Source organism: Neltuma alba, unplaced genomic scaffold (genome assembly GCF_004799145.2).
Source record: "Neltuma alba isolate B1F8T4 unplaced genomic scaffold, ASM479914v2 tig00003589_pilon, whole genome shotgun sequence".
NCBI classification, from domain to species: domain Eukaryota; kingdom Viridiplantae; phylum Streptophyta; class Magnoliopsida; order Fabales; family Fabaceae; genus Neltuma; species Neltuma alba.
In genome coordinates, this window is record NW_021633344.1 from 36,776 (window position 1) to 63,554 (window position 26,779).

Here is a 26,779-nt window from a genome sequence, read left to right on the forward strand (position 1 = left end):
ATCAAATCCATATACATAATATAAAAATTTTAGGGTTGAACTTTTGTTTTCTCAAATTTGTTCTCATTTTAATTTTGGTTCTTAATTTTTTTTTCATTTAAAATATTGATTCTTATAATTTAATAAAAACCTAGATTATTTTGCCCTTTAAAGGACTAAAATCTATAGTTTAAAATCAAAATGAAGGAAAACTTAAAAAAAACTAAGAATTATATTAGTCCAAAATTTTAATATATTATACGTTTTCTTTGCTGTGAGCTTTTCAATGGCAAATACGATATTAGGAGGAAAAATTAAATAATTCCGGTTGACTTTCCTTCAACACAATGCATTCATCTTTTTACGTTATTAAATATAAATGTAAATATAATATAATTTTATAAAAACATTTGTATCCTACAAATAGTCAGAGACATTAATTATCAAACATTTACTAACTCTTATTATGTAGGGGGGGAAAACTAACAATCTGTATTATATATAATTTAGGTATGCTACAATTTTTTTTAAAAAATATATCAATATATAAAATAAGGAAAAAAAACTTAACTGTAGCCTGCAGGTATCACTGAATTATACCATTTTTTAAGTTATGTTAATTCTTCATAAGGAAAAAAAAATTCAAATTCCCCTAAAAAATTAGGGCCGATATTTTGGCAAATAAACACCTCGATCCCCAGCATTCTTCAAGCACCACTGGCTTAATCTAAATTTTCAAAATTATATAATATACATATATATTAAATATTGAAATTTTTCAGGCAAAAAAAATTGAAAATGAAATCTATATGCGTAATATAGAAGCTTTAATATATCATACGGTTTCTAGATTCTGTTAGATTTGGAACGCGGGGCAATTTAAAAAAATTGAAAATAAGTTATCGTTATTCTCTCTCCTATATGGCTTCATATACACATATCCAGTCATTCCCAAGAATCACGAAGAACAAATTGAAGAGTTTCGCGCCAAAATTTTGGTACCAAATCACCGGTGACACTGTCGAAACTCCACATCCTTAAACCCCGCTTCTTCTTGCCCCTGCCGCGTTGGAACTCCGACCACCGATCTCCACCGCAACTTGCTGTGTACGGAGACGACTTAATCGGTTCTTGTACTCTCTCTCTATATATATAAAAATATAAATATATATATCTTTCATATCCATCGCTAACATTATCTCTCTTTCTCCGCAGTCCGCGATGTCTCTGTATCCTCATCAACTGCTGCCTCCGCACGATGTCGCCGATATTGAATCGGGTCGGGTTCCGGCAACGTATTATCCGGACTCTTGGCCCTCCTCCTCCGCCAATCAGCCGCCCAGGCCTAGCGGTCGTACGAAAAAGAAGAGCACGTCTTGGACTTTGAATGAACACATGTACGTACACTTTATTACATTATTCATTTATTCGTGAGAGCATTAAATGATCAGGAAGTCGGATGAAGTTACAAAGAGGATTCAAGCCGCAACTTACCACCTGGTTTTCAATGTTGCTAGGTCATAAGAACATTAGTTTTATTGTACTCCCTCCGTTTTTTATTATAAGAGACATTTGATGCTTGTGGCATGTTTTTATATATAAAAGACACTTAAAAATTGTCTCTATTTTTTTGTGTTGATTTTCTATTTTACCTATATTTATTGTCTCCAACTCACACTCTCTCTCTTTCCCATTTCTCTTTCTTTTAATAATTTACTATTGTTCTCTCTCATGTTCTCCCTCCCTCATGTTCTCTCTTCTTATTAATGAGGATATTTTTGGAAAAAAAATTATACTTTTTACATATTGATTGTTCTTAACTAATTTTAACTGTTTTTTTTATCAACGTAATTCGGTTATTTGTCTCTTATAATAAGGAACGGATGGAGTATTATTTTATCCTGTTTTTACCTTAAGTGGTCAGTATCTGCACTTTTAAATTAAAAAAAAGGTTTAACCGGTGGTATTACTTCCGATTCTTAATATAAAATCTTTTTTTTTATTTTAATCCTTAATATAAGAATTCAATTTATTTTGTCTCCTATATTTATTCATTTGTTTTCAAAATAGTCTTTTTAATAATGATAATTCTAACCAATAAATTGATTAGCAATGATATTTTAGAAAAGATAACACCTATTTATTACAAATAACTAACTTAACTTGTTTTCTTAATTTACTCAAATTGGTCAATTAGTTCTTATATTTAGGAACGATGGTAATATTTTGATTTGTCTGTCTTATGAACTGATATGATTTATTTTGATGTTGATTTGAACAGGTTATTCTTGGTGGGAGTGGAGATATATGGGAAGGGAAGATGGAAGAAGATATCTGAGAATGTAGTGATGACAAAAAATGCAAATCAAGTGGCAAGCCATGCTCAAAAGTTTTATATTCGCCAAAGTGAAAGAGAGACACAAGTGAAGAGAAGAGGAAGTATCCATGATTTCACTTTAGCAGACATCAAACCTAAAGATCTCAAAGGGATTATTACTTCAATAACCTCATCATTGGATCATCATCAATATAACCCACAAATTCCTTCAAATCCTAATTTGATGCATCAATCTAATAACTCAACAGTTCATCATTATCATCTTCCACTGAATCATCAATCTCATGATCAACCTACCTCACCACTTCATAATGTTCTTCAGCTGAACCAATCATTAGGAACTCAAATTCCACTGAACCAAACTCAAATACGTTATGATCTTCCATTGAATCATCAATTAGGAACTAAAATTCTTTCCAGTCTTCAATCTCATGATCTAGATATCTCACCGATTCATCATTTTCCTCCGCTAAATCAGTTAGGAACTCATCAAAGTCCATTGAATCAGACTCAACTTCATTATGATCTTCCATTGAATCATCACTTGCTGCCGATGAATCAACTAGGAAGTCAAATTCCTTTGACTCTTCAACCGCATGATCAAGCTACCTCAATGGTTCATAACATTCATCCGCTGAATCAATTAGGAACTCAAATGCCATTGGATCATACTTATGATATTTCATTGCAGCTGAATCAATTAGGAACTCAAATGCCACTGGATCAGACTCAAAATCATTATGATCTTCCACTGCCGATGAATCAATCAGGAACGCAAATTCCTTTGAGTTCTCAATCTCATCAAGATACCTTACCGATTGATTATGTTCTTCCCATGATGAATCCCTCATTAGCATTAGCTAGCTAGGAGTTTTGCCAATTGTAATTTGTTTCTTTTTTGTTACTGGTTTTGTGAGCTGCACTTGTCAATGATTGGTTTTCTTTACTTGTGTTCTTAGCGAGGCGATGCAATTTTTTGTGTGTGGAACATTGTACTTGATTGCTTCATCAGGAATCATTACCAAGTCATAAAAATCTTTATCTCCTTAATAACCAAAATCTATAAATATAATTGTGCACTAAATTTGATTCGGACAATGAAAATGGAAATGAAAAAAAAAATAGTAGAGAGAACAAGGTATAACCAATGAAACTTAATAGATGAGCTTTATCAATAGTGATTATAAAGCATATACAAAAAGCTAAGTCTTAATTATATCGCACATGAAGTTGGCTATATGGTCGGCTATCTAAGGATTGATTTCTAATGTTTGACGAAGCTTTTGTCTCATACTAAAAACAAGAAGGACAAGATTATATGCGGTTACTACTTTTTATTCCTTAATAAATAGTGGCAACAAACGTTTTCTAACCTTGGAGCCAACTATAATCTTGAATCGAGCTGCTGGGGACTCAAATCGAATGTGTATAATTAATAAAATCATTAGCACAAAAGGTCCTTTTTCCCACGGTTGAAAAAAGGATTTTTACACCGTTTTTGTAATTGGAGTATGGAAGACTTCTATATTAATACATTAATTACTAACTTCTGTAAAATTTTGTGAGTTAATATGTTTTCATTTTGCCTTTATTAAAGAAAGCTCTTTTTCTGCTTTGGTTGTAATTAACCACTGAACAGAATGCTAAGTAAAACAAGAAAAACTTCATCACTTTTCTAATAGTAATAAAATGGGCATGAAGCGTGCTCCCATAATAAGATAATACTTTTCACCATAAGAGATTTTCAGTTGAGGTATACAAACAAAATGAAATCAAACTTAGGGATAAAAAATTATATTAATATTATGATATAAAAACTTTAATATACTACGCATTATATAAAAATTGTGAAAGACGTTTGTTTTGCACATTGGGTTAAAGATGGAAAACCCGCTGGCAGATGGACAGATTATTATTGAGTTGGTCCCACCAGGATTCTAAAATTCTAGTCGTGCAAAACAAGAGCATATTCAAGAACTCAGTTTTTTTTTTCCCCCCAAATAAAAAATTGAAGTTAGGTGATCATTCCTCTTGCTCTATCTCTGCGTATATACACGAGTCAACATAAAGTCTCGTACCAAAATACAAGTGAGACTGTTAGTGGAAATCTTTGACCCTAAGCTTCACTGCCTCTTGCCTCCGCCGCGTCGGAACGACGACTCTCCGCGGCAGCTTGTTACGTACGGAGACGACTTAACTGATTCTCGTTCGTCCTCAGTCTTTCATCTTCACTATACGTTTCGTTTCGGTATCTCTCTCTTTCTCGCTACGTAATCGGATATTTTTCCGTCGGATTCTTGATGACCCATTACTTAATTCTTGCTGTCATTTCATGTTTATAGAATCATCTGTGTCAAATCGCTATACTCAAATATATATATATTGGATTTGGGTCTCCAAGATTGATTCTTGCAGACCGTAATCAACAGGTTCTTTGTCGAACTTGTCTATACATCGATGAAGTATACGATTGTCGGATACAGTATGCTGATATATATGTATGTATGTGTATAAGCGGGTGTTGCGTATATATGATGAAGATGACTGATTCATAATTATGAAGATTGGTGAAGGGAAGAGGCAAGAAGGCAATGGGGTCCCGGAGTAAGGAGGCGGACAAGCTGTTTGAGAGTGCTCCGGTGTGTTTTCCGGAGGGCCGCCCCATCCAGTGGGAGAGGACCACGGAGGTGGCCCCCGGCACCACAAAGGAAATGGTTTACCAACGGCATGACGACGTCGAGCAGATTGATTTGGGTCGGGTTCCGCCACCAGATTACCCGGACTACTCTTGGCCTTCCTCCACCAAACAGCAACCCAAGTATAGCGGTCCCATAAGAAAGAAGCGCAGCTCTTGGTCTTTGGACGAACACATGTACGTACCTACATTGTTGCATTCATTTTTACCTATATATGCAAGATCAATTGCCACACACACACACACAGATATAAAGGTATGATCATGAAATGATGAGGTGATATAATTTTTGATTTTGATCTGAACAGATTGTTCCTGGTGGGAGTGGAGATACATGGGAAGGGAAAATGGAAGAAGATATCTGAAAACGTAGTGAGGACAAGAAGTGTAATGCAGGTGGCAAGCCATGCCCAAAAGTTTTATCTTCTCCAAAGTAAGAGAGACGCAAGAGTTAAGAGAAGAAAAGGAGGAATCAATGCTCTCACTTTAGAAAACATCTGCCCTCATTGTTTGAACCACATTCTTTCTTCAATTCCCTCACTGCATCATCATCATCATCACGTTCATTATGATGTTCCAGTGAATGATCAGTCATCTTCTTCAGGTCTTCGTCAATTGCAAGAGCCATATCACTGTGAACCTAACTCACAAGTTCATGAAGATGATCTTCCCATGCAGCATCAATCACTGGGAATGAATCAAAGCTACCAATCTGAGCAACATCAGTCCAAGCCACCACAAAGACCGGAGCTGATCAATCCTTAATTAATTATTACCTAATATATTTGTAAACTTCTCTCATCTCCTTTCCTTTTCCAAGTTGCCTCTTGATGTGGTTCAATTTCAGATGTTTGGGAGTGTTGGAATTTCCTTAGTATTAGCTACGAGTTTTACCAGTTGTTACTGATGTTTTTCCCTTTTTTGTTACTAATCTTGTGGATGTTGTATATCAATATGGTTTCTTTTACTTGTTGTGTTACACTGTACGCACTAGCTAAACTGTTTCATTTACGAATAGTTGATAAGTCATAAAAGCTTCATTTGCAAAATAGATAGGTTTAACCTACCAAAAATGACAAGTTAGGGTTGGATTTTTAGCCAACCCACCAACAATTAAAGCCTTCTAACTCGCACTGCTTTAATTTGAACCTTTGTCAACATGCATATTGTTTTCCTTTTCTTTCAATTTTTTGTGTTTATTTAATAATATATATTATAAAAAAAAATAATGTTTTGACCTTTCCATGTTTTCTCATGTTTGACCTTTTGTTGTTTGAAAAATCATGACTTTGGTTGTGTTAATGGTTTGTACTTTTGCTCGAATATTTGTATTATTTTAGATAATTTGCTAGTCTTTTAATTGATTATTTATAATGTAGTATTTATAATTTTTCGATGGCAAATATGATATTCTTGGGGGGGGGGAGTTAAATAATTCTGGTGAAATTTCCCTGAACACAATACGTTCATCTTTTTACGTTATTAAATATAAATGTAAATATAATATTCCTCCAGTTTCAAATATAAGACTTATTTTGTAGTATAATTTATACTATAAAATGGGTTTTATATTTAGGACTGGAGGAGTATAATTTTATAAAAACATTTGTATCCTGCAATAATAGTAAGAGAAATTAATTATCAAACATTTACTAACTCTTACTATGTTGGGAAAAAAAAACTAACAATCTGTATTATATATAATTTAGGTATGCTCTAATTTTTTTAAAAATATATCAATATATATAATATAACGAAAAAAACTTAACTACAGGTATCACTGAATTAAACAATTTTTTTAAAGTTCTGTTAATTTTTCATAAGAAAAAAAAATCAAATTCCCTCGAAAGCCGATATTTTATTAAATAAATAACAACTTGATCCACTATATTCTTCAGACCATGCACTAGTGGCTTAATCGAAATCCTCAAAATGATATAGGGTAAAGGTACAACCAACACTTCAATCTATTTTTTTAGGTGCATCGAGCACCCTAAATTTATTTATGATGCAATTTTACCCTTAAACTTTTTAATATGGTGCAGTTTTATCTAAAGTTAACTGATTGCATACATGTGTCACAGAAATTGACAGATAGGTTTGGTGATTTATTTAGCGAGATCTGAGAAGGAGAGGGGGGATGGAGCGGGTGGTTTAGCTTTTCTAATAGGAGAAGACATATGGTTTATTACGTGGCAGAAGTCAACAAATCACCAAGCCTATCTGTCAATTACATTAACGGACGTTTGGAATCAGTTAACTTTGGATAAAATTACACCATTTTAAAAATTTTAAGAATAAAATAAATTGGGGTGTTAGTTGTACCTTTACCCAATGATATATATATATATATATATTAAATATTGAAAAGGAAATCTAAATAGAAACTTTAATTTATCATACGGTTTCTTGATTCTGTTAGATTTGGAACCCTTGGGAATTAAAAAAAAAGAGAAGAAAATAAGTTATCATTATTCTCTCTCCTATGTGGCTTTATATAAAAACTTAAATATATCACACGGTTTCTTGATTCTGTTAGATTTGGAACCCTTCGCAATTAAAAAAAAAAATTGAAAAAAAGTTTTCATTGTTCTCTCTCCTATGTGGCTTTATATACATATATCCACTTATCCCCGAGAATCACCAAGAAAGAATTGAAGAGTTTCGCGCCAAAATTTTGGTACCAAATCACCGGTGACGCTGTCGAAACTCCACATCCATAAGCCCCGCTTCTTCTTGCCTCCGTCGCGTTGAAATTCCGACCGCCGATCTCCGCCGCAACTTGCTGGGTAAGGAGACGACTTCATCGGTTCTTGTACTCTATATCATATATACTGCATATGTATGTCTTTCATATCCATCGTTAACATTATCTCTCTTTCTCCGCAGTCCGCGATGTCTCAGTATCCTCATCAACTGCTGCCTTTACATGACGTCCGCGATACTGAATCGGGTGGGGTTCTGGCACCGTATTACCCGGACTCTTGGCCTTCCTCCTCCACCTATCAGCCACCCAAGCCCAGCGGTCGCACAACAAAGAACGGCACATCTTGGACTTTGGATGAACACATGTACGTACACTTTTATTATGTTATTCATTTATTTATGAGAGCATTTAACCCGCAACTTACCACCTAGTTTTCAATGTTGCTAGGTCATAAGAACATCAGTTTTATTATATTATTTATCCTGTTTGTGCCTCAAGTGTTTAGTACTCTCTCGGTCCTAAATATAAGATCATTTTTGTAGTGTAATCCTAAATAAAAGACCCTTTTTGTAGTGTAAATTACATTATAAAAAAGGTCTTATATTTATGACTAGAGGAGTATTTTGTCTTTCAAATTAAACAAAAAGTTTAATCGGTACGTGATATTTTGATTTGTCTGGCTTATGAGTTGATATGATTTATTTTAACTTTGATTTAAACAGATTATTCTTGGTGGGAGTGGAAATATATGGGAAGGGAAAATGGAAGAAGATATCTGAGAACGTAGTGACGACAAAAAGTGCAAATCAAGTGGCAAGCCATGCTCAGAAGTTTTATATTCGCCAAAGTGAAAGAGCCGCGCAAGTCAAGAAAAGAAGAGCAAGTATCCATGATTTCACTTTAGCAGATATCAGCCCTAACCATCTGGAAAGGATTATTTCTTCAATAACCTCATCACCAGATCATCATCATCATCAATATAACCCACAAATTCCTTCAAATCCTAACTTGATGCATCAATCTAATAACTCACCAGTTCATTATCATCTTCCACTGAATCATCAACCTCATGATCAACCTAACTCACTGCTTCATAATGTTCTTCCGCTAAACCAGTCATTAGGAAATCAAATTCCACTGAACCAAACTCAAATACATTATGATCCTCCATTGAATCATCAATTAGGAGCTCAAATTCCTTCCAGTCTTCAATCTCATGATCCAGCTATCTCACCAATTCATCATTTTCCTCCGCTGGATCACTTAGGAACTCATCAAAGTCCACTGAATCAGACTCAACTTCATTATGATCTTCCATTGAATCATCACTTCCTGCCCATGATGAATGAATCAGGAACTCAAAGTCCACCGAATCAAACTCGAATTCATTATGATCTTCCATTGAATCATCAATTGCTCCCAATGAATCAACTAGAAAACCAAATTCCTTTGACTCTTCAACCTCATGATCAAGCTACCTCAATGGTTCATGATGTTCATCCGATGAATCAATTAGGAACTCAAATGCCACTGGATCAGACTCAAAGTCATTATGATATTTCATTGCCGCTGAATCAATTAGGAACTCAAATGCCACTGGATCAGACTCAAAATCATTATGATCTTCCACTGCCGATGAATCAATTAGGAACGCAAATTCCTTTGAGTTCTCAATCTCATCAAGATACCTTACCGATTGATTATGTTCTTTCGATGATGAATCCGTCATTAGCATTAGCTAGCTAGGAGTTTTGCCAATTGTAGTTACTAATTTGTTTCTTTTTTGTTGCTAATTTTGTGAGCTGCACTTGCCAATCATTGGTTTGCTTTACTTGTGTTCTTGGCAAGGCAATGGAATTTTTTTTTTGTGGAACATTGTACTTGATTGCTTCATCAGGAATCATTACTAAGTCATAAAAATCTTTATTTCCGTAATAACCAACATCTATAAATATAACTGTGAACTAAATTTGATCTGGACAATGAAAATGGAAGTGAAAAAAAAAAGAATAGCAGAGAGAACAGGGTATAATCAATGAAACTTAATAGATGAGCTTTATCAATAGTGATTATAAAGCATGTACAAAAAGCTAAGTCTTATTAATTATATCGTATATGAAGTTGGGTATATAGTCGGCTATCTACGGATTGATTTCTAATGTTTGAAGAAGCTTTTTTCTCATACTAAAAACAAGAAGGACAAGCTTATATGCGGTTACTATTTTTTGTTCCTTAATAAATAGTGGCAAAAAACGTTTTCTAACCTTGGAGCCAACTATAATCTTGAATCGTGCTGCTGGGGACTAAAATCGAAAGTGTATAATTAATAAAATCATTAGTAAAAAAGGTCCTTTTTACCACGATTGAAAAAAGGATTTTTACACCGTTTTTGTAATTGGAGTATGGAAGACTTCTATATTAATACATTATGTGTTGTTAATTACTAACTTCTGTAAAATTTTATGAGTTAATATGTTTTCATTTTGCCCTTTTTTAAGAAAGGTCTTTTTCTGCTTTGGTTGTAATTAACCACTGAACAAAATGCTAAGTAAAACTAAAAAAACTTCATGACTTTCTAATGGTAAGAAGATGGGCATGAAATGCGCTCCCATAATAAGATAATACTCTTCACCATGAGAGATTTTCAGTTGAGGTATAAAAACAAAATGAAGTCAAACTTAGGGATCAAAAATTATAATAAAATTCTAGTCGTGCAAAACAAGAGCATGTTCAAGAACGCAGTTTTTTTTTTTTTCAAATAAAAAATTGAAGTTAAGTGATCATTCCTCTCGCACTATCTCTGCGTATATACACGAGTCAACTTAACGTCTCGTACCAAAATACAAGTGAGACTGTTAGTGGAAATCTTTGACCATAAGCTTCACTGCCTCTTGCCTCCGCCGCGTCGGAACGACGACTCTCCGCCACAGCTGCTACGTACGGAGACGACTTAACTGATTCTCGTTCGCCCTCAGTCTTTCATCTTCGCTATACCTTTCGTTTCGTTATCTCTCTCTTTCTGGGTACGTAATCGGATATTTTGCCGTCGGATTCTTGATGACCCATTCCTTAATTCTCGCTGCAATTTCATGTTTATAGAATCATCTGTATCAAATCACTATACTCAAATATGTATATATATTGGATTTGGGTCTCCAAGATTGATTCTTGCAGACCGTAATCAACAGGTTCTTTGTCGAACTTGTCTATACATCGATGAAGTATACGATTGTCGGATACAGTATGCTGATATATATGTATGTATGTGTATAAGCGGGTGTTGCGTATATATGATGAAGATGACTGATTCATAATTATGAAGATTGGTGAAGGGAAGAGGCAAGAAGGCAATGGGGTCCCGGAGTAAGGAGGCGGACAAGCTGTTTGAGAGTGCTCCGGTGTGTTTTCCGGAGGGCCGCCCCATCCAGTGGGAGAGGACCACGGAGGTGGCCCCCGGCACCACAAAGGAAATGGTTTACCAACGGCATGACGACGTCGAGCAGATTGATTTGGGTCGGGTTCCGCCACCAGATTACCCGGACTACTCTTGGCCTTCCTCCACCAAACAGCAACCCAAGTATAGCGGTCCCATAAGAAAGAAGCGCAGCTCTTGGTCTTTGGACGAACACATGTACGTACCTACATTGTTGCATTCATTTTTACCTATATATGCAAGATCAATTGCCACACACACACACACAGATATAAAGGTATGATCATGAAATGATGAGGTGATATAATATTTGATTTTGATCTGAACAGATTGTTCCTGGTGGGAGTGGAGATACATGGGAAGGGAAAATGGAAGAAGATATCTGAAAACGTAGTGAGGACAAGAAGTGTAATGCAGGTGGCAAGCCATGCCCAAAAGTTTTATCTTCTCCAAAGTAAGAGAGACGCAAGAGTTAAGAGAAGAAAAGGAGGAATCAATGCTCTCACTTTAGATTTGGCCAAAAAAACAAAAAAAGGTCTCACTTTAGAAAACATCTGCCCTCATTGTTTGAACCACATTCTTTCTTCAATTCCCTCACTGCATCATCATCATCATCATCATCATCATAACCCACAAATTCCTTCGAGTCTTCAATCTCATCAGGTTCATTATGATGTTCCAGTGAATGATCAGTCATCTTCTTCAGGTCTTCGTCAATTGCAAGAGCCATATCACTGTGAACCTAACTCACAAGTTCATGAAGATGATCTTCCCATGCAGCATCAATCACTGGGAATGAATCAAAGCTACCAATCTGAGCAACATCAGTCCAAGCCACCACAAAGACCGGAGCTGATCAATCCTTAATTAATTATTACCTAATATATTTGTAAACTTCTCTCATCTCCTTTCCTTTTCCAAGTTGCCTCTTGATGTGGTTCAATTTCAGATGTTTGGGAGTGTTGGAATTTCCTTAGTATTAGCTACGAGTTTTACCAGTTGTTACTGATGTTTTTCCCTTTTTTGTTACTAATCTTGTGGATGTTGTATATCAATATGGTTTCTTTTACTTGTTGTGTTACACTGTACGCACTAGCTAAACTGTTTCATTTACGAATAGTTGATAAGTCATAAAAGCTTCATTTGCAAAATAGATAGGTTTAACCTACCAAAAATGACAAGTTAGGGTTGGATTTTTAGCCAACCCACCAACAATTAAAGCCTTCTAACTCGCACTGCTTTAATTTGAACCTTTGTCAACATGCATATTGTTTTCTTTTTCTTTCAATTTTTTGTGTTTATTTAATAATGTATATTATTAAAAAAAATAATGTTTTGACCTTTCCATGTTTTCTCATGTTTGACCTTTTGTTGTTTGAAAAATCATGACTTTGGTTGTATTAATGGTTTTTACTTTTGCTCGAATATTTGTAATATTTTAGATAATTTGCTAGTCTTTTAATTTATTATTTATGATTTAGTATTTATAATTTTGCGATGGCAAATATGATATTTTGGGGGTGGGGTTAAATAATTCTAGTGAACTTTCCCTCAACACAATACATTCATCTTTTTACGTTATTAAATATAAACGTAAATATAATACTCTTTCAGTTCTAAATATAAGACTCATTTTATAGTGTAATTTACATTACAAAATGAATCTTATATTTAGGACCAGAGGAGTATAATTTTATAAAAACATTTGTATCCTACAAATAGTAAGAGAAATTAATTATCAAACATTTACTAACCCTTACTATGTTGGGGAAAAAAACTAACAATCTGTATTATATATAACTTAGGTATGCTATAATTTTTTTAAAAATATATCAATATATATAATATAAGGGGGGAAAAAACTTAACTGCAGGTATCACTGAAGTAAACAATTTTTTTAAGTTCTGTTAATTTTTCATAAGAAAAAAAAAATCAAATTCCCCCAAAAATTTAGGGCCGATATTTTATTAAGTAAATAAACAATTCGATCCACCACATTCTTCAGAGTGCACCAGTGGCTTAATCTAAATCCTCAAAATGATATAGAGTAAAAGTGCAACTAACATCTCAATCTATTTTTTTAGATGCATCCAGCACTCTAAACTTATTTATGGTGCAATTTTATCCTTAAACTTTTTAATATGGTGCATTTTTATCCAAAGTTAACTAATTGCAAACATCCGTCAAAGAAATTAACAGATAGGCTTAGTGATTTGTTGACTTTTGCCACGTGATAAGCCAGATGTCTTCCCACACCGTCCCCCCTCTCCTTCTTCTCAGATCTCATCAATATTATGATTGTTACTTTTTTAAAAAAAATTTGTTAAAGAAAAAGTTTTTAATCGGGGTATATTGGCTCAATGGTCTTTAGCATGGAAAAAACAGAATAGATTGGAGAAGAAAATTAGGTTCTCTGATTCCCAATTTGTGAAGATTGTTGGCCCACCAAATAGACAAAATTTCATTAACGGACGTTTGGAATCAGTTAACTTTGGATAAAATTGCACCATTTTAAAAAGTTTAAGAATAAAATTGCATTACAAGTAAGTTTAGGGTGCTGAATGCATCTAAAAAAATAAATTTGGGTGCTGGTTGTACTTTTATCCAATGATATATATATATATAAAATATTGAAAATGAAATATAAATAGAAACTTTAATTTATCATACGGTTTCTTGATTCTGTTAGACTTGGAACCCCGGGCAATTAAAAAAGAAAATAAGTTATCACTATTCTCTCTCCTAGATGGCTTTATATAAAAACTTAAATACATCACACGGTTTCTTGATTCTGTTAGATTTGGAACCCTTCGCAATTAAAAAAAAATTGAAAATAAGTTATCATTGTTCTCTCTCCTACGTGGCTTTATATACATATATCCACTTATCCCCGAGAATCACCAAGAAAGAATTGAAGAGTTTCGCGCCAAAATTTTGGTACCAAATCACCGGTGACGCTGTCGAAACTCCACCTCCATAAGCCCCGCTTCTTCTTGCCTCCGTCGCGTTGAAATTCCGACCGCCGATCTCCGCCGCAACTTGCTGGGTAAGGAGACGACTTCATCGGTTCTTGTACTCTATATCTTATATACTGCGTATATATGTCTTTCATATCCATCGTTATCATTATCTCTCTTTCTCCGCAGTCCGCGATGTCTCTGTATCCTCATCAACTGCTGCCTTTACATGACGTCCGCGATACTGAATCGGGTGGGGTTCTGGCACCGTATTACCCGGACTCTTGGCCTTCCTCCTCCACCTATCAGCCACCCAAGCCCAGCGGTCGCACAACAAAGAACGGCACATCTTGGACTTTGGATGAACACATGTACGTACACTTTTATTATGTTATTCATTTATTTATGAGAGCATTTAACCCGCAACTTACCACCTAGTTTTCAATGTTGCTAGGTCATAAGAACACCAGTTTTATTATTTTATTTATCTTGTTTGTACCTCAAGTGTATAAGATTATTTTTGTAGTGTAAATTACACTATAAAAAAAGTCTTATATTTAGAATCAGATGAGTATTTTCTCTTTCAAATTAAAAAAAAAATGTTTAATTGGTATGTGATATTTTGATTTGTCTGGGTTATGAGGTGATATGATTTGTTTTAACTTTGATTTGAACAGATTATTCTTGGTGGGAGTGGAAATACATGGGAAGGGAAAATGGAAGAAGATATCTAACAACGTAGTGATGACAAAAAGTACAAATCAAGTGGCAAGCCATGCTCAGAAGTTTTATATTCGCCAAAGTGAAAGAGCCACACAAGTCAAGAAAAGAAGAGCAAGTATCCATGATTTCACTTTAGCAGATATCAGCCCTAACCATCTGGAAAGGATTATTTCTTCAATAACCTCATCACCAGATCATCATCATCATCAATATAACCCACAAATTCCTTCAAATCCTAACTTGATGCATCAATCTAATAACTCACCAGTTCATTATCATCTTCCACTGAATCATCAACCTCACGATCAACCTAACTCACTACTTCATAATGTTCTTCCACTAAACCAGTCATTAGGAAATCAAATTCCATTGATCAACCAAACTCAAATACATTATGATCCTCCATTGAGTCATCAATTAGGAGCTCAAATTCCTTCCAGTCTTCAATCTCATGGTCCAGCTATATCACCGATTCATCATTTTCCTTTGCTGGATCACTTAGGAACTCATCAAAGTCCACTGAATCAGACTCAACTTCATTATGATCTTCCATTGAATCATCACTTACTGCCCATGATGAATGAATCAGGAACTCAAAGTCCACCGAATCAAACTCGAATTCATTATGATCTTCCATTGAATCATCACTTGCTCCCGATGAATCAACTAGGAAGTCAAATTCCTTTGACTCTTCAACCTCATGATCAAGCTACCTCAATGGTTCATAATGTTCATTCGATGAATCAATTAGGAACTCAAATGCCACTGGATCAGACTCAAAGTCATTATGATATTTCATTGCCACTGAATCAATTAGGAACTCAAATGCCACTGGATCAGACTCAAAATCATTATGATCTTCCACTGCCGATGAATCAATCAGGAACGCAAATTCCTTTGAGTTCTCAATCTCATCAAGATACCTTACCGGTTGATTATGTTCTTCCCATGATGAATCCCTCATTAGCATTAATTAGCTAGGAGTTTTGTCAATTGTAATTTGTTTCTTTCTTGTTACTGGTTTTGTGAGTTGCACTTGTCAATTATTGGCTTGCTTTAATTGTGTTCTTGGCGAGGCGACGCAATTTTTTTTTTTTGTGGAACATTGTACTTGATTGCTTCATCAAGAATCATTAACAAGTCATAAAAATCTTTATCTCCTTAATAACAAACATCTATAAATATAATTGTGCACTAAATTTGATTTGGACAATGAAAATGGAAATGAAAAAAAAAAGAATAGTAGAGAGAACAAGGTATAATCAATGAAACTTAATAGATGAGCTTTATCATATCAAAGGTGATTATAAAGCATATACAAAAAGCTAAGTCTTAATTATATCGTATATGATGTTGGCTATATGGTCGGCTATGTACGGATTGATTTCTTATGTGTGAAGAAGCTTTTGTCTCATACTAAAAACAAGAAGGACAAGATAATATGCGGTTACTATTTTTTGTTCCTTAATAAATAGGGGCAACAAACGTTTTCTAACCTTGGAGCCAACTATAATCTTGAATCGTGCTGCTGGGGACTAAAATCGAAAGTGTATAATTAATAAAATCATTAGTACAAAAGGCCCTTTTTACCACGATTGAAAAAAGGATTTTTACACCGTTTTTGTAATTGGAGTGTGGAAAACTTCTATATTAATACATTATGTGTTGTTAATTAATAACTTGTGTAAAATTTTATGAGTTAATATGTTTTCATTTTGCCTTCTTTTAAGAAAGGTCTTTTTCTGCTTTGGTTGTAATTAACCACTGAACAAAATGCTAAGTAAAACAAGAAAAACTTCATCACTTTTCTAATAGTAATAAAATGGGCACGAAGTGTGCTCCCATAATAAGATAATACTTTTCACCATAAGAGATTTTCAGTTGAGGTACAAAAACAAAATGAAATCAAACTTAGGGATAAAAAATTATATTAATATTATGATACAAAAACTTTAATATACTACGCATTATATAAAAATTGTGAAAGACGTTTGTTTTGCACATTGGGTTAAAGATGGAAAGCCCACTGGTAGATGGACAGATTATTACTGAGTTCGTGCCACCAGGATTCTAAAATTCTAGTCGTGCAAAACAGGAGCATAATCAAGAACTCAGTTTTTTTTTTCAATAAAAAAATTGAAGTTAAGTGATCGTTCGTCTCGCTCTATCTCTCCGTATATGCACGAGTCAACATAAAGTCTCGTACCAAAATACAAGTGAGACTGCGAGTGGAGATCTTTGAACCTAAGCTTCACTGCCTCTTGCCTCCGCCGCGTCGGAACGACGACTCTCCGCCGCAGCTTGCTACGTACGGAGACGACTTAATCGATTCTCGTTCGTCCTCAGTCTTTCATCTTCGCTATACCTTTCGTTTCGTTATCTCTCTCTTTCTCGGTACGTAATCGGATATATCTCCGTTGGATTCTTGATGACCCATTCCTTAATTCTTGCTGTAATTTCATGTTTATAGAATGATCAGTTTCAAATCGCTATACTCAAATATATATATATATATATATTGTATTTGGGTCCCCAAGATTGATTGTTGTGGACCGTAATCAACAGTTTCTTTGTCGAACTTGTCTATACATCGATGAAGTATACGATTGTTGGACACAGTGTACTGATATATATATATATCTGTATATATGTAAATATTTGTATGTGTACAAGCGCGTGTTGTGTTATGTATGTATGATGACGATGACTGATATATAATTATGAATATTGGTGAAGGGAAGAGCCAAGACAATGGAGTTCCAGAGTAAGGAGGCGGACAAGCTGTTTGAGAGTGCTCCGGTGTGGTTGCCGGAGGGCTACCCCAACCGATGGGAGAGGACCGACGAGGTAGCCCCCGGCGCCACAAACGAAATGGTTTACCAACGGCATAACGACGTCGAGCAGATTGGTTCGGGCCGGGTTCTGCCACCAGATTGCCCGGGCTACTCTTGGCCCTCCTCCGCCAAACAGCCACCCAAGTATAGCGGTCCCATAAGAAAGAAGCGCAGCTCTTGGTCTATGGACGAACACATGTACGTACCTATATTGTTGCATTCATTTTTACCTATATATGCAAGATCAATTGCCCCACACACACACACACAAAGGCATGATCATGAAATGATGAGGTGATATAATATTTGATTTTGATCTGAACAGATTGTTCCTGGTGGGAGTGGAGATACATGGGAAGGGAAAATGGAAGAAGATATCTGAAAACGTAGTGAGGACAAGAAGTGTAATGCAGGTGGCAAGCCATGCCCAAAAGTTTTATCTTCTCCAAAGTAAGAGAGACGCAAGAGTTAAGAGAAGAAAAGGAGGAATCAATGCTCTCACTTTAGAAAACATCTGCCCTCATTGTTTGAACCACATTCTTTCTTCAATTCCCTCACTGCATCATCATCATCATAACCCACAGATTCCTTCAAGTCTTCAATCTCATCACGTTCATTATGATGTTCCAGTGAGTAATCAGTCATCTTCTTCAGGTCTTCAACAATTGCAAGAGCCATATCACTGTGAACCTAACTCACAAGTTCATGAAGATGATCTTCCCATGCAGCATCAATCACTGGGAATGAATCAAAGCTATCAATCTGGGCAACATCTGTCCAAGCCACCACAAAGACCGGAGCTGATCAATCCTTAATTATTACCTAATATATTTGTAAACTTCTCTCATCTCCTTTCCTTTTCCAAGTTGCCTCTTGATGTGGTTCAATTTCGGATCTTTGAGAGTGTTGGAATTTCCTTAGTATTAGCTACGAGTTTTACCCTTTTTTATTACTAATCTTGTGGATGTTGTATATCAATATGGTTTCTTTTACTTGTTGTGTTACACTGTACATACTAGCTAAACTGTTTCATTTACGAATAATTGATAAGTCATAAAAGCTTCATTTGCAAAATAGATAGGTTTAACGTACCAAAAATGACAAGTTAGGGTTGGATTTTTAGCCAACCCACCAACAATTAAAGCCTTCTAACTCGCACGGCTTTAATTTGAACCTTTGTCAACATGCATATTGTTTTCCTTTTCTTTCAATTTTTTGTGTTTATTTAATAATGTATATTATTAAAAAAAATAATGTTTTGACCTTTCCATGTTTCCTCATGTTTGACCTTTTGTTGTTTGAAAAATCATGACTTTGGTTGTATTAATGGTTTTTACTTTTGCTCGAATATTTGTAATATTTTAGATAATTTGCTAGTCTTTTAATTTATTATTCATGATTTAGTATTTATAATTTTGCGATGGCAAATATGATATTTGGGGAGGGGTGAGTTAAATAATTCTAGTGAACTTTCCCTCAACACAATACATTCATCTTTTTACGTTATTAAATATAAACGTAAATATAATACTCTTTCGGTTCTAAATGTAAGACTCATTTTGTAGTGTAAATTACACTACAAAATGAATCTTATATTTAGGACCAGAGGAGTATAATTTTATAAAAACATTTGTATCCTACAAATAGTAAGAGAAATTATTTATCAAACATTTACTAACCCTTACTATTTTGGGGGAAAAAAAACTAACAATCTGTATTATATATAACTTAGGTATGCTATAATTTTTTTAAAAATATATCAATATATATAATATAAGGGGGAAAAAAAACTTAACTGCAGGTATCACTGAAGTAAACAATTTTTTTAAGTTCTGTTAATTTTTCATAAGACAAAAAAATTCAAATTCCCCCAAAAATATAGGGCCGATATTTTATTAAATAAATAAACAATTCAATCCACTATATTCTTCAGACCATGCACTAGTGGCTTAATCCAAATCCTCAAAATGATATAGGATAAAGGTGCAACCAACACCTCAATTTATTTTTTAGGTGCATCCAGTACTCTAAGTGATGCAATTTTACCCTTGAACTTTTTAATATGGTGCAGTTTTATCTAAAGTTAACTGATTGCGTACACGTGTCAAAGAAATTGACAGATAGGTTTGGTGATTTGTTGACTTTTGCCACGTGATAAGCCAGATGTCTTCCCTCGTTAAAAAAGCTGAACAACCCACACCGTCCCCCCCTCCTTCTTCTCAGATCTCGTCAATATTATGATTGTTACTTTTTTAAAAAAATTCTGTTAAGGAAAAAGTTTTTAATCTGGGTATATTGGCTAAATGGTCTTTAGCATGGAGATGGGGAACGGCGCGGGTTGTTCAGCTTTTTTAATAGAGGAAGACCTCTGGTTTATTACGTGGCAGAAGCCAACAAATCACTAGGCCTACCTGTCAATTTCGTTAATGGACGTTTGAAATCAGTTAACTTTGGATAAAATTGCACTATTTTAAAAAGTTTAAGAGTAAAATTGCATCACAAATAAGTTTAGAGTACTAAATGCATCTAAAAAAAATAAATTGGAGTGCTAGTTGTACCTTTACCTAATGATATATATATATTAAATATTGAAAATGAAATCTAAATAGAAAATTTAATTTATCACCCGGTTTCTTGATTCTGTTAGATTTGGACCCCTTGGCAATTAAAAAAAGAAAAAGAAAATAAGTTATCATTATTCTCTCTCCTATGTGGCTATATATAAAAACTTCAATATATCATACGGTTTCTTGATTCAGTTAGATTTGGAACCCTTCGCAATTAAAAAAATATTGAAAATAAGTTATCATTATTCTCTCTCCTCTCTGGCTTTATATACATATATCCACTTATTCCAGAGAATCACAAAGAAAGAATTGAAGAGTTTCGCGCCAAAATTTTGGTACCAAATCACCAGTGACGCTGTCGAAACTCCACCTCCATAAACCCCGCTTCTTCTTGCTCCGTCAAGTTGATATTCCGACCGCCGATCTCCGCCGCAACTTGCTGGGTAAGGAGACGACTTCATCGGTTCTTGTACTCTATATCATATATACTGCGTATGTATGTCTTTCATATCCATCGTTAACATTATCTCTCTTTCTCCGCAGTCCGCGATGTCTCTGTATCCTCATCAACTGCTGCCTTTACATGACGTCGCCGATATTGAATCGGGTCGGGTTCCGGCACCGTATTACCCGGACTCTTGGCCTTCCTCCTCCACCTATCAGCCACCCAAGCCCAGCGGTCGCACAACAAAGAACGGCACATCTTGGACTTTGGATGAACACATGTACGTACACTTTTATTATATTATTCATTTATTTATAAGAGCATTTAACCCGCAACTTACCACCTAGTTTTCAGTGTTGCTAGGTCATAAGAACATCAGTTTTATTATATTATTTATCCTGTTTGTACCTCGAGTGTTTAGTATTCTCTCGATCCTAAATATAAGATCATTTTTGTAATGTAATCCTGAATATAAGATCTTTTTTGTAGTGTAAATTACATTATAAAAAGGATCTTATATTTATGACTAGAAGAGTATTTTCTCTTTCAAATTAAACAAAAAGTTTAATTGGTACGTGATATTTTGATTTGTCTGGCTTATGAGTTGATATGATTTATTTTAACTTTGATTTAAACAGATTATTCTTGGTGGGAGTGGAAATACATGGGAAGGGAAAATGGAAGAAGGTATCTGAGAACGTAGTGACGACAAAAAGTGCAAATCAAGTGGCAAGCCATGCTCAGAAGTTTTATATTCGCCAAAGTGAAAGAGCCACGCAAGTCAAGAAAAGAAGAGCAAGTATCCATGATTTCACTTTAGCAGATATCAGCCCTAACCATCTGGAAAGGATTATTTCTTCAATAACCTCATCACCATATCATCATCATCATCATCATCAATATAACCCACAAATTCCTTCAAATCCTAACTTGATGCATCAATCTAATAACTCACCAGTTCATTATCATCTTCCACTGAATCATCAACCTCACGATCAACCTAACTCACTACTTCATAATGTTCTTCCGTTGAACCAGTCATTAGGAACTCAAATTCCACTGAACCAAACTCAAATACATTATGATCCTCCATTGAGTCATCAATTAGGAGCTCAAATTCCTTCCAGTCTTCAATCTCATGGTCCAGCTATATCACCGATTCATCATTTTCCTTCGCAGGATCACTTAGGAACTCATCAAAGTCCACTGAATCAGACTCAACTTCATTATGATCTTCCATTGAATCATCACTTACTGCCCATGATGAATGAATCAGGAACTCAAAGTCCATCGAATCAAACTCGAATTCATTATGATCTTCCATTGAATCATCACTTGCTCCCGATGAATCAACTAGGAAGTCAAATTCCTTTGACTCTTCAACCTCATGATCAAGCTACCACAATGGTCCATAATGTTCATCCGATGAATCAATTAGGAACTCAAATGCCAGTGGATCAAAGTCATTATGATATCTCATTGCCGCTGAATCAATTAGGAACTCAAATGCCACTGGATCAGACTCAAAATCATTATGATATTTCAATGCCAATGAATCAATTAGGAACGCCAATTCCTTTGGGTTCTCAATCTCATCAAGATACCTTACCGATTGATTATGTTCTTCCCATGATGAATCCCTCATTAGCATTAGCTAGCTAGGAGTTTTGCCAATTGTAATTTGTTTCTTTTTTGTTACTGGTTTTGTGAGCTGCACTTGTCAATTATTGGTTTTCTTTACTTGTGTTCTTGGCGAGGCGATGCAATTTTTTTTTGTGTGTGGAACATTGTACTTGATTGCTTCATCAGGAATCATTACCAAGTCATAAAAATCTTTATCTCCTTAATAACCAACAAGGTATAATCAATGAAACTTAATAGATGAGCTTTATCAATGGTGATTATAGAGCATATACAAAAAGCTAAGTCTTAATTATATCGTATATGAAGGTGGCTATACGGTCGGCTATCTACGGATTGATTTCTAATGTGTGAAGAAGCTTTTGTCTCATACTAAAAAACAAGAAGGACAAGATAATATGCGGTTACTATTTTTTGTTCCTTAATAAATAGTGGCAACAAACGTTTTCTAACCTTGGACCCAACTATAATCTTGAATCGAGCTGCTGGGGACTCAAATCGAAAGTGCATAATTAATAAAATCATTAGTACAAAAGGTCCTTTTTACCACGATTGAAAAAAGGATTTTTACACCGTTTTTGCAATTGGAGTATGGAAGACTTCTATATTGATACATTATGTGTTGTTAATTACTAACTTCTGTAAAATTTTATGAGTTAATATGTTTTCATTTTGCCCTTTTTAAAGAAAGGTCTTTTTCTGCTTTGGTTGTAATTAACCACTGAACAAAATGCTCAAGTAAAACAAGAAAAACTTCATCACTTTTCTAATAGTAATAAAATGGACATGAAGTGTGCTCCCATAATAAGATAATACTTTTCACCATAAGAGATTTTCAGTTGAGGTATAAAAAAAAAAGAAATCAAACTTAGGGATCAAAAATTATATTAATATTATGATATAAAAACTTTAATATACTATGCGTTATATAAAAATTGTGAAAGACGTTTGTTTTGCACTTTAATTTGGGTTAAAGATGGCAAGCCCGCTGGCGGATGGACAGATTATTATTGAGTTGGTGCCACCAGGATTCTAAAATTCTAGCCGTGCAAAACAAGAGTATATTCAAGAACTCAGTTTTTTTTAATAAAAAAAAATTGTAATTAAGTGATCATTCGTCTCGCTCTATCTCTCCGTACATACACGAGTCAGCTTAAAGTTTCGTACCAAATTACAAGTGAGACTGTGAGTGGAAATCGTTGACCCTAAGCTTCACTGCCTCTTGCCTCCGCCGCGTCGGAACGACGACTCTCCGCCCGAGCTTGCTACTTACGGAGACGACTTGATTCTCGTTCGTCCTCAATCTTTCATCTTCGCTATAACTTTCGTTTTGTTATCTCTCTCTTTCTCGGTACGTGATCGGATTTGTTTCCGTCGGATTCTTGACGACCCATTCCTTAATTGTTGCTGTAATTTCATGTTTATAGAATGATCAGTTTCAAATCGCTCTACTCAAATATATATATATATATATATTGGATTTGGTTCCCCAAGATTGATTCTTGTGGACCGTAATCAACAGTTTCTTTGTCGAACTTGTCTAAATGTTGACGAAGCATACGACCGTCGGATACAGTATACTGATATATATATGTATGTATATATGTATATAAGCGCGTGTTGTGTTGTGTATATATGATGGCGATGACTGATATATAATTATGAACTATGAAGATTGGTGAAGGGAGAGGCAAGGCAATGGAGTCCCGGAGTCAGGAGGCGGACAAGCTGTTTGAGAGTGCTCCGGAGTGTTTTCCTGAGGGCGGCCCCATCCAGTGGGAGAGGACCACGGAGGTGGCCCCCGGCGCCACAAAGGAAATGGTTTACCAACGGCATCAGGACGTCGAGCAGATTGGTTCGGGCCGGGTTCCGCCACCAGATTACCCGGCCTACTCTTGGCCCTCCTCCGCCAAACAGCCACCCAAGTGTAGCGGTCCCATAAGAAAGAAGCGCAGCTCTTGGTCTATGGACGAACACATGTACGTACCTATATTGTTGCATTCATTTTTACCTATATATGCAAGAGCAATGGCCACATGTGTGTGTGTGTGTGTGTAAAGCTGTGATCATGAAATGATGAGGTGATATAATATTTGATTTTGATCTGAATAGATTGTTCCTGGTGGGAGTGGAGATACATGGGAAGGGAGAATGGAAGAAAATATCTGAAAACGTAGCGAGGACAAGAAGTGTAATTCAGGTGGCAAGCCATGCCAAAAAGTTCTATATATCTTCGCCAAAGTAAGAGAGACCCAAAAGTTAATAGAAGAAAAGGAGGAATCAATGATCTCACTTTAGATTTGGCCAAAAAAAAAAAAAAGGTCTCACTTTAGAAAACATCTGCCCTCATTGTTTGAACCACATTCTTTCTTCAATTCGCTCACTGCATCATCATCATCATCATCATAACCCACAAATTCCTTGAAGTCTTCAATCTCATCAAGTTCATTATGATGTTCCGGTGAATGATCAGTCATCTTCTTGAGGTCTTCAACAATTGCAAGAGCCATATCATTATGAACCTAACTCACAAGTTCATGATGACGACCTTCTGATGCATCATGAATCGCTGGGAATGAATCAGAGCTATAAATCTGAGCAACATCAGTCTAAGCCACCACAAGAACCGGTGCTGATCAATCCTTAATTATTACGTGCCTAATGTATTTTTTTAAACTTCTCTCATCTCCTTTCCTTTTCCAAGTTGCCTCTTGATGTGGTTCAATTTCAGATCTTTGAGAGTGTTGGAATTTCATTAGTATTAGCTACAAGTTTTACCAGTTGTCATTAATTTCTTCCCTTTTTTTGTTACTAATCTTGTGGATATTTTATATCAGTATGGTTTCTTTCACTTGTTATGTTCCACTGTGCGTACTAAGTAGACTGCTTCATTTAGGAATGATTGATAAGTAACAAAAACCTCATTTGTTGATCTGATGGGTTCAACCTGCTAAAAATGACAAGATAGGGTTAGAATTTTAGCCGACCTATCAACACTTAAGGCCTTGTAACTCGTGCTGCTTTAATTTGAACCTATGTCAATCCACATAATTTTTTTCTTTTAATTTTTTTGTTTATTTAATACTACTCTGATCCTCATTTTTTGTTTATTTTGTAATTTACACTACAAAATAACTCTTATATTTAGGATCCGAGGAGTAATATATATGATAAAAAATAATGTTTTGACTTGTCCATGTTTTCTCATCTTTGACCTTTAGTTGTTTGAAAAATCATGACTTTGGTTGTATTAACGATTTGTACTTTTGCTCTAATATTTGTAATATTTTAGATAATTTGTCAGTCTCTTAATTGATTATTTATAATTTAGTATTTATGATTTTCCGATGACAAATATGATATTAGAGGGGGGAAGTTAAATAATTCTAGTTGACTTTCCTTTACCGCAATACATTCATCTTTTTTATGTTATTAAATATAAGTGTAAATATATTATAATTTTATAAAAACATTTGTATCCTACAAATAGTCGGAGAAATTAATTATAAAAAATTTCCTGACCCTTACTATGTTGGGAAAAAAAAAACTAACAATCTGTATTATATATAATTTAGGTATGCTATAATTTTTTAAAAAAATAAATGAATATATACAATATTAGGAAAAAAAACTTAATTGCAGGTATCACCGAATTAAACAATTTTTTAAAGTTCTGTTAATTTTTCATAAGAAAGAAATCTACATGCATAATATAAAAACTTTAATATATCATACGGTTTCTTGATTCTGTGTAGATTTGGAACCCCGGCCAATTAAAAAAAGAAAAAGAAAAAAAGTTATCATTATTCTCTCTCCTAGATGGCTTTATATAAAACCTTAATGTATCATACGGTTTCTTGATTCTGTTAGATTTGGAACCCTCGGCAATTTAAAAAAAAAAAATGAAAATAGGTTATAGTTATTCTCTCTCCTATATGGCTTTATGCACATTTATTCACTTAACCACGAGAATCATCAAGAAAGAATTGAAGTTCGCGCCAAAATTTTGGTACCAAATCACCGGTGACACTGCCGAAACTCCACCTCCATAAACCCCGCTACTTCTTGCCTCCGCCGCGTTGGAACTCCGACCACCGATCTCCGCCGCCACTCGCTGTGTAAGGAGACAACTTAATCGGTTCTTGTACTCTATATCTTCTTGTACCATATATATATATATATGTCTTTCATATCGATCGTTAACAGTATCTCTTTCTCCGCAGTCCGCGATGTCTCTGTATCCTCATCACCTGCTGCCTTTGCATGGCGTCGCCGATATTGAATCGGGTCGGGTTCCGGCACCGTATTACCCGGACTCTTGGCCCTCCTCCTCCACCAATCAGCCGCCCAGGCCTAGCGGTCGTACGAAAAAGAAGAGCACCTCTTGGACTTTGAATGAACACATGTACGTATACTTTATTACATTATTCATTTATTCATGAGAGCATTAAATGATCAGG

At 35.0% G+C, this 26,779-nt stretch overlaps 4 protein-coding genes across 4 annotated transcripts; all 4 read left to right on the plus strand.

Annotated features, from left to right (window-relative positions):
* Positions 1–4,908: 4,908 nt before the first annotated feature.
* LOC114741972 (transcription factor DIVARICATA-like) lies at positions 4,909–5,777 on the plus strand. Its single transcript, XM_028930217.1, has 2 exons — positions 4,909–5,189; positions 5,321–5,777. The coding sequence occupies exons 1-2, from the start codon at positions 4,909–4,911 to the stop codon at positions 5,775–5,777; spliced, it is 738 nt and encodes a 245-aa protein (XP_028786050.1).
* Positions 5,778–11,069: 5,292 nt separating this feature from the next.
* Positions 11,070–11,538, plus strand: LOC114741974 (uncharacterized). Its single transcript, XM_028930218.1, has 2 exons — positions 11,070–11,354; positions 11,482–11,538. The coding sequence occupies exons 1-2, from the start codon at positions 11,070–11,072 to the stop codon at positions 11,536–11,538; spliced, it is 342 nt and encodes a 113-aa protein (XP_028786051.1).
* A 6,045-nt stretch (positions 11,539–17,583) lies between these two features.
* On the plus strand, positions 17,584–18,048 carry LOC114741975 (uncharacterized). Its single transcript, XM_028930219.1, has 2 exons — positions 17,584–17,868; positions 17,992–18,048. Exons 1-2 carry the CDS (start codon positions 17,584–17,586, stop codon positions 18,046–18,048), a joined length of 342 nt encoding a protein of 113 aa, XP_028786052.1.
* Positions 18,049–23,987: 5,939 nt separating this feature from the next.
* On the plus strand, positions 23,988–24,564 carry LOC114741976 (transcription factor DIVARICATA-like). Its single transcript, XM_028930220.1, has 2 exons — positions 23,988–24,298; positions 24,432–24,564. The coding sequence occupies exons 1-2, from the start codon at positions 23,988–23,990 to the stop codon at positions 24,562–24,564; spliced, it is 444 nt and encodes a 147-aa protein (XP_028786053.1).
* The last annotated feature ends 2,215 nt before the right edge of the window (positions 24,565–26,779 follow it).

Coding starts and splice junctions, on each gene's coding strand:
- LOC114741972 (XM_028930217.1), top strand. CDS start 4,909: ATGGGGTCCCGGAGTAAGGAGGCGGACAAGCTGTTTGAGAGTGCTCCG. Junction 5,190..5,320: donor TGGTCTTTGGACGAACACAT/GTACGTACCTAC, acceptor TGATCTGAACAG/ATTGTTCCTGGTGGGAGTGG.
- LOC114741974 (XM_028930218.1), top strand. CDS start 11,070: ATGGGGTCCCGGAGTAAGGAGGCGGACAAGCTGTTTGAGAGTGCTCCG. Junction 11,355..11,481: donor CTTTGGACGAACACATGTAC/GTACCTACATTG, acceptor TGATCTGAACAG/ATTGTTCCTGGTGGGAGTGG.
- LOC114741975 (XM_028930219.1), top strand. CDS start 17,584: ATGGAGTTCCAGAGTAAGGAGGCGGACAAGCTGTTTGAGAGTGCTCCG. Junction 17,869..17,991: donor CTATGGACGAACACATGTAC/GTACCTATATTG, acceptor TGATCTGAACAG/ATTGTTCCTGGTGGGAGTGG.
- LOC114741976 (XM_028930220.1), top strand. CDS start 23,988: ATGAAGATTGGTGAAGGGAGAGGCAAGGCAATGGAGTCCCGGAGTCAG. Junction 24,299..24,431: donor TGGTCTATGGACGAACACAT/GTACGTACCTAT, acceptor TGATCTGAATAG/ATTGTTCCTGGTGGGAGTGG.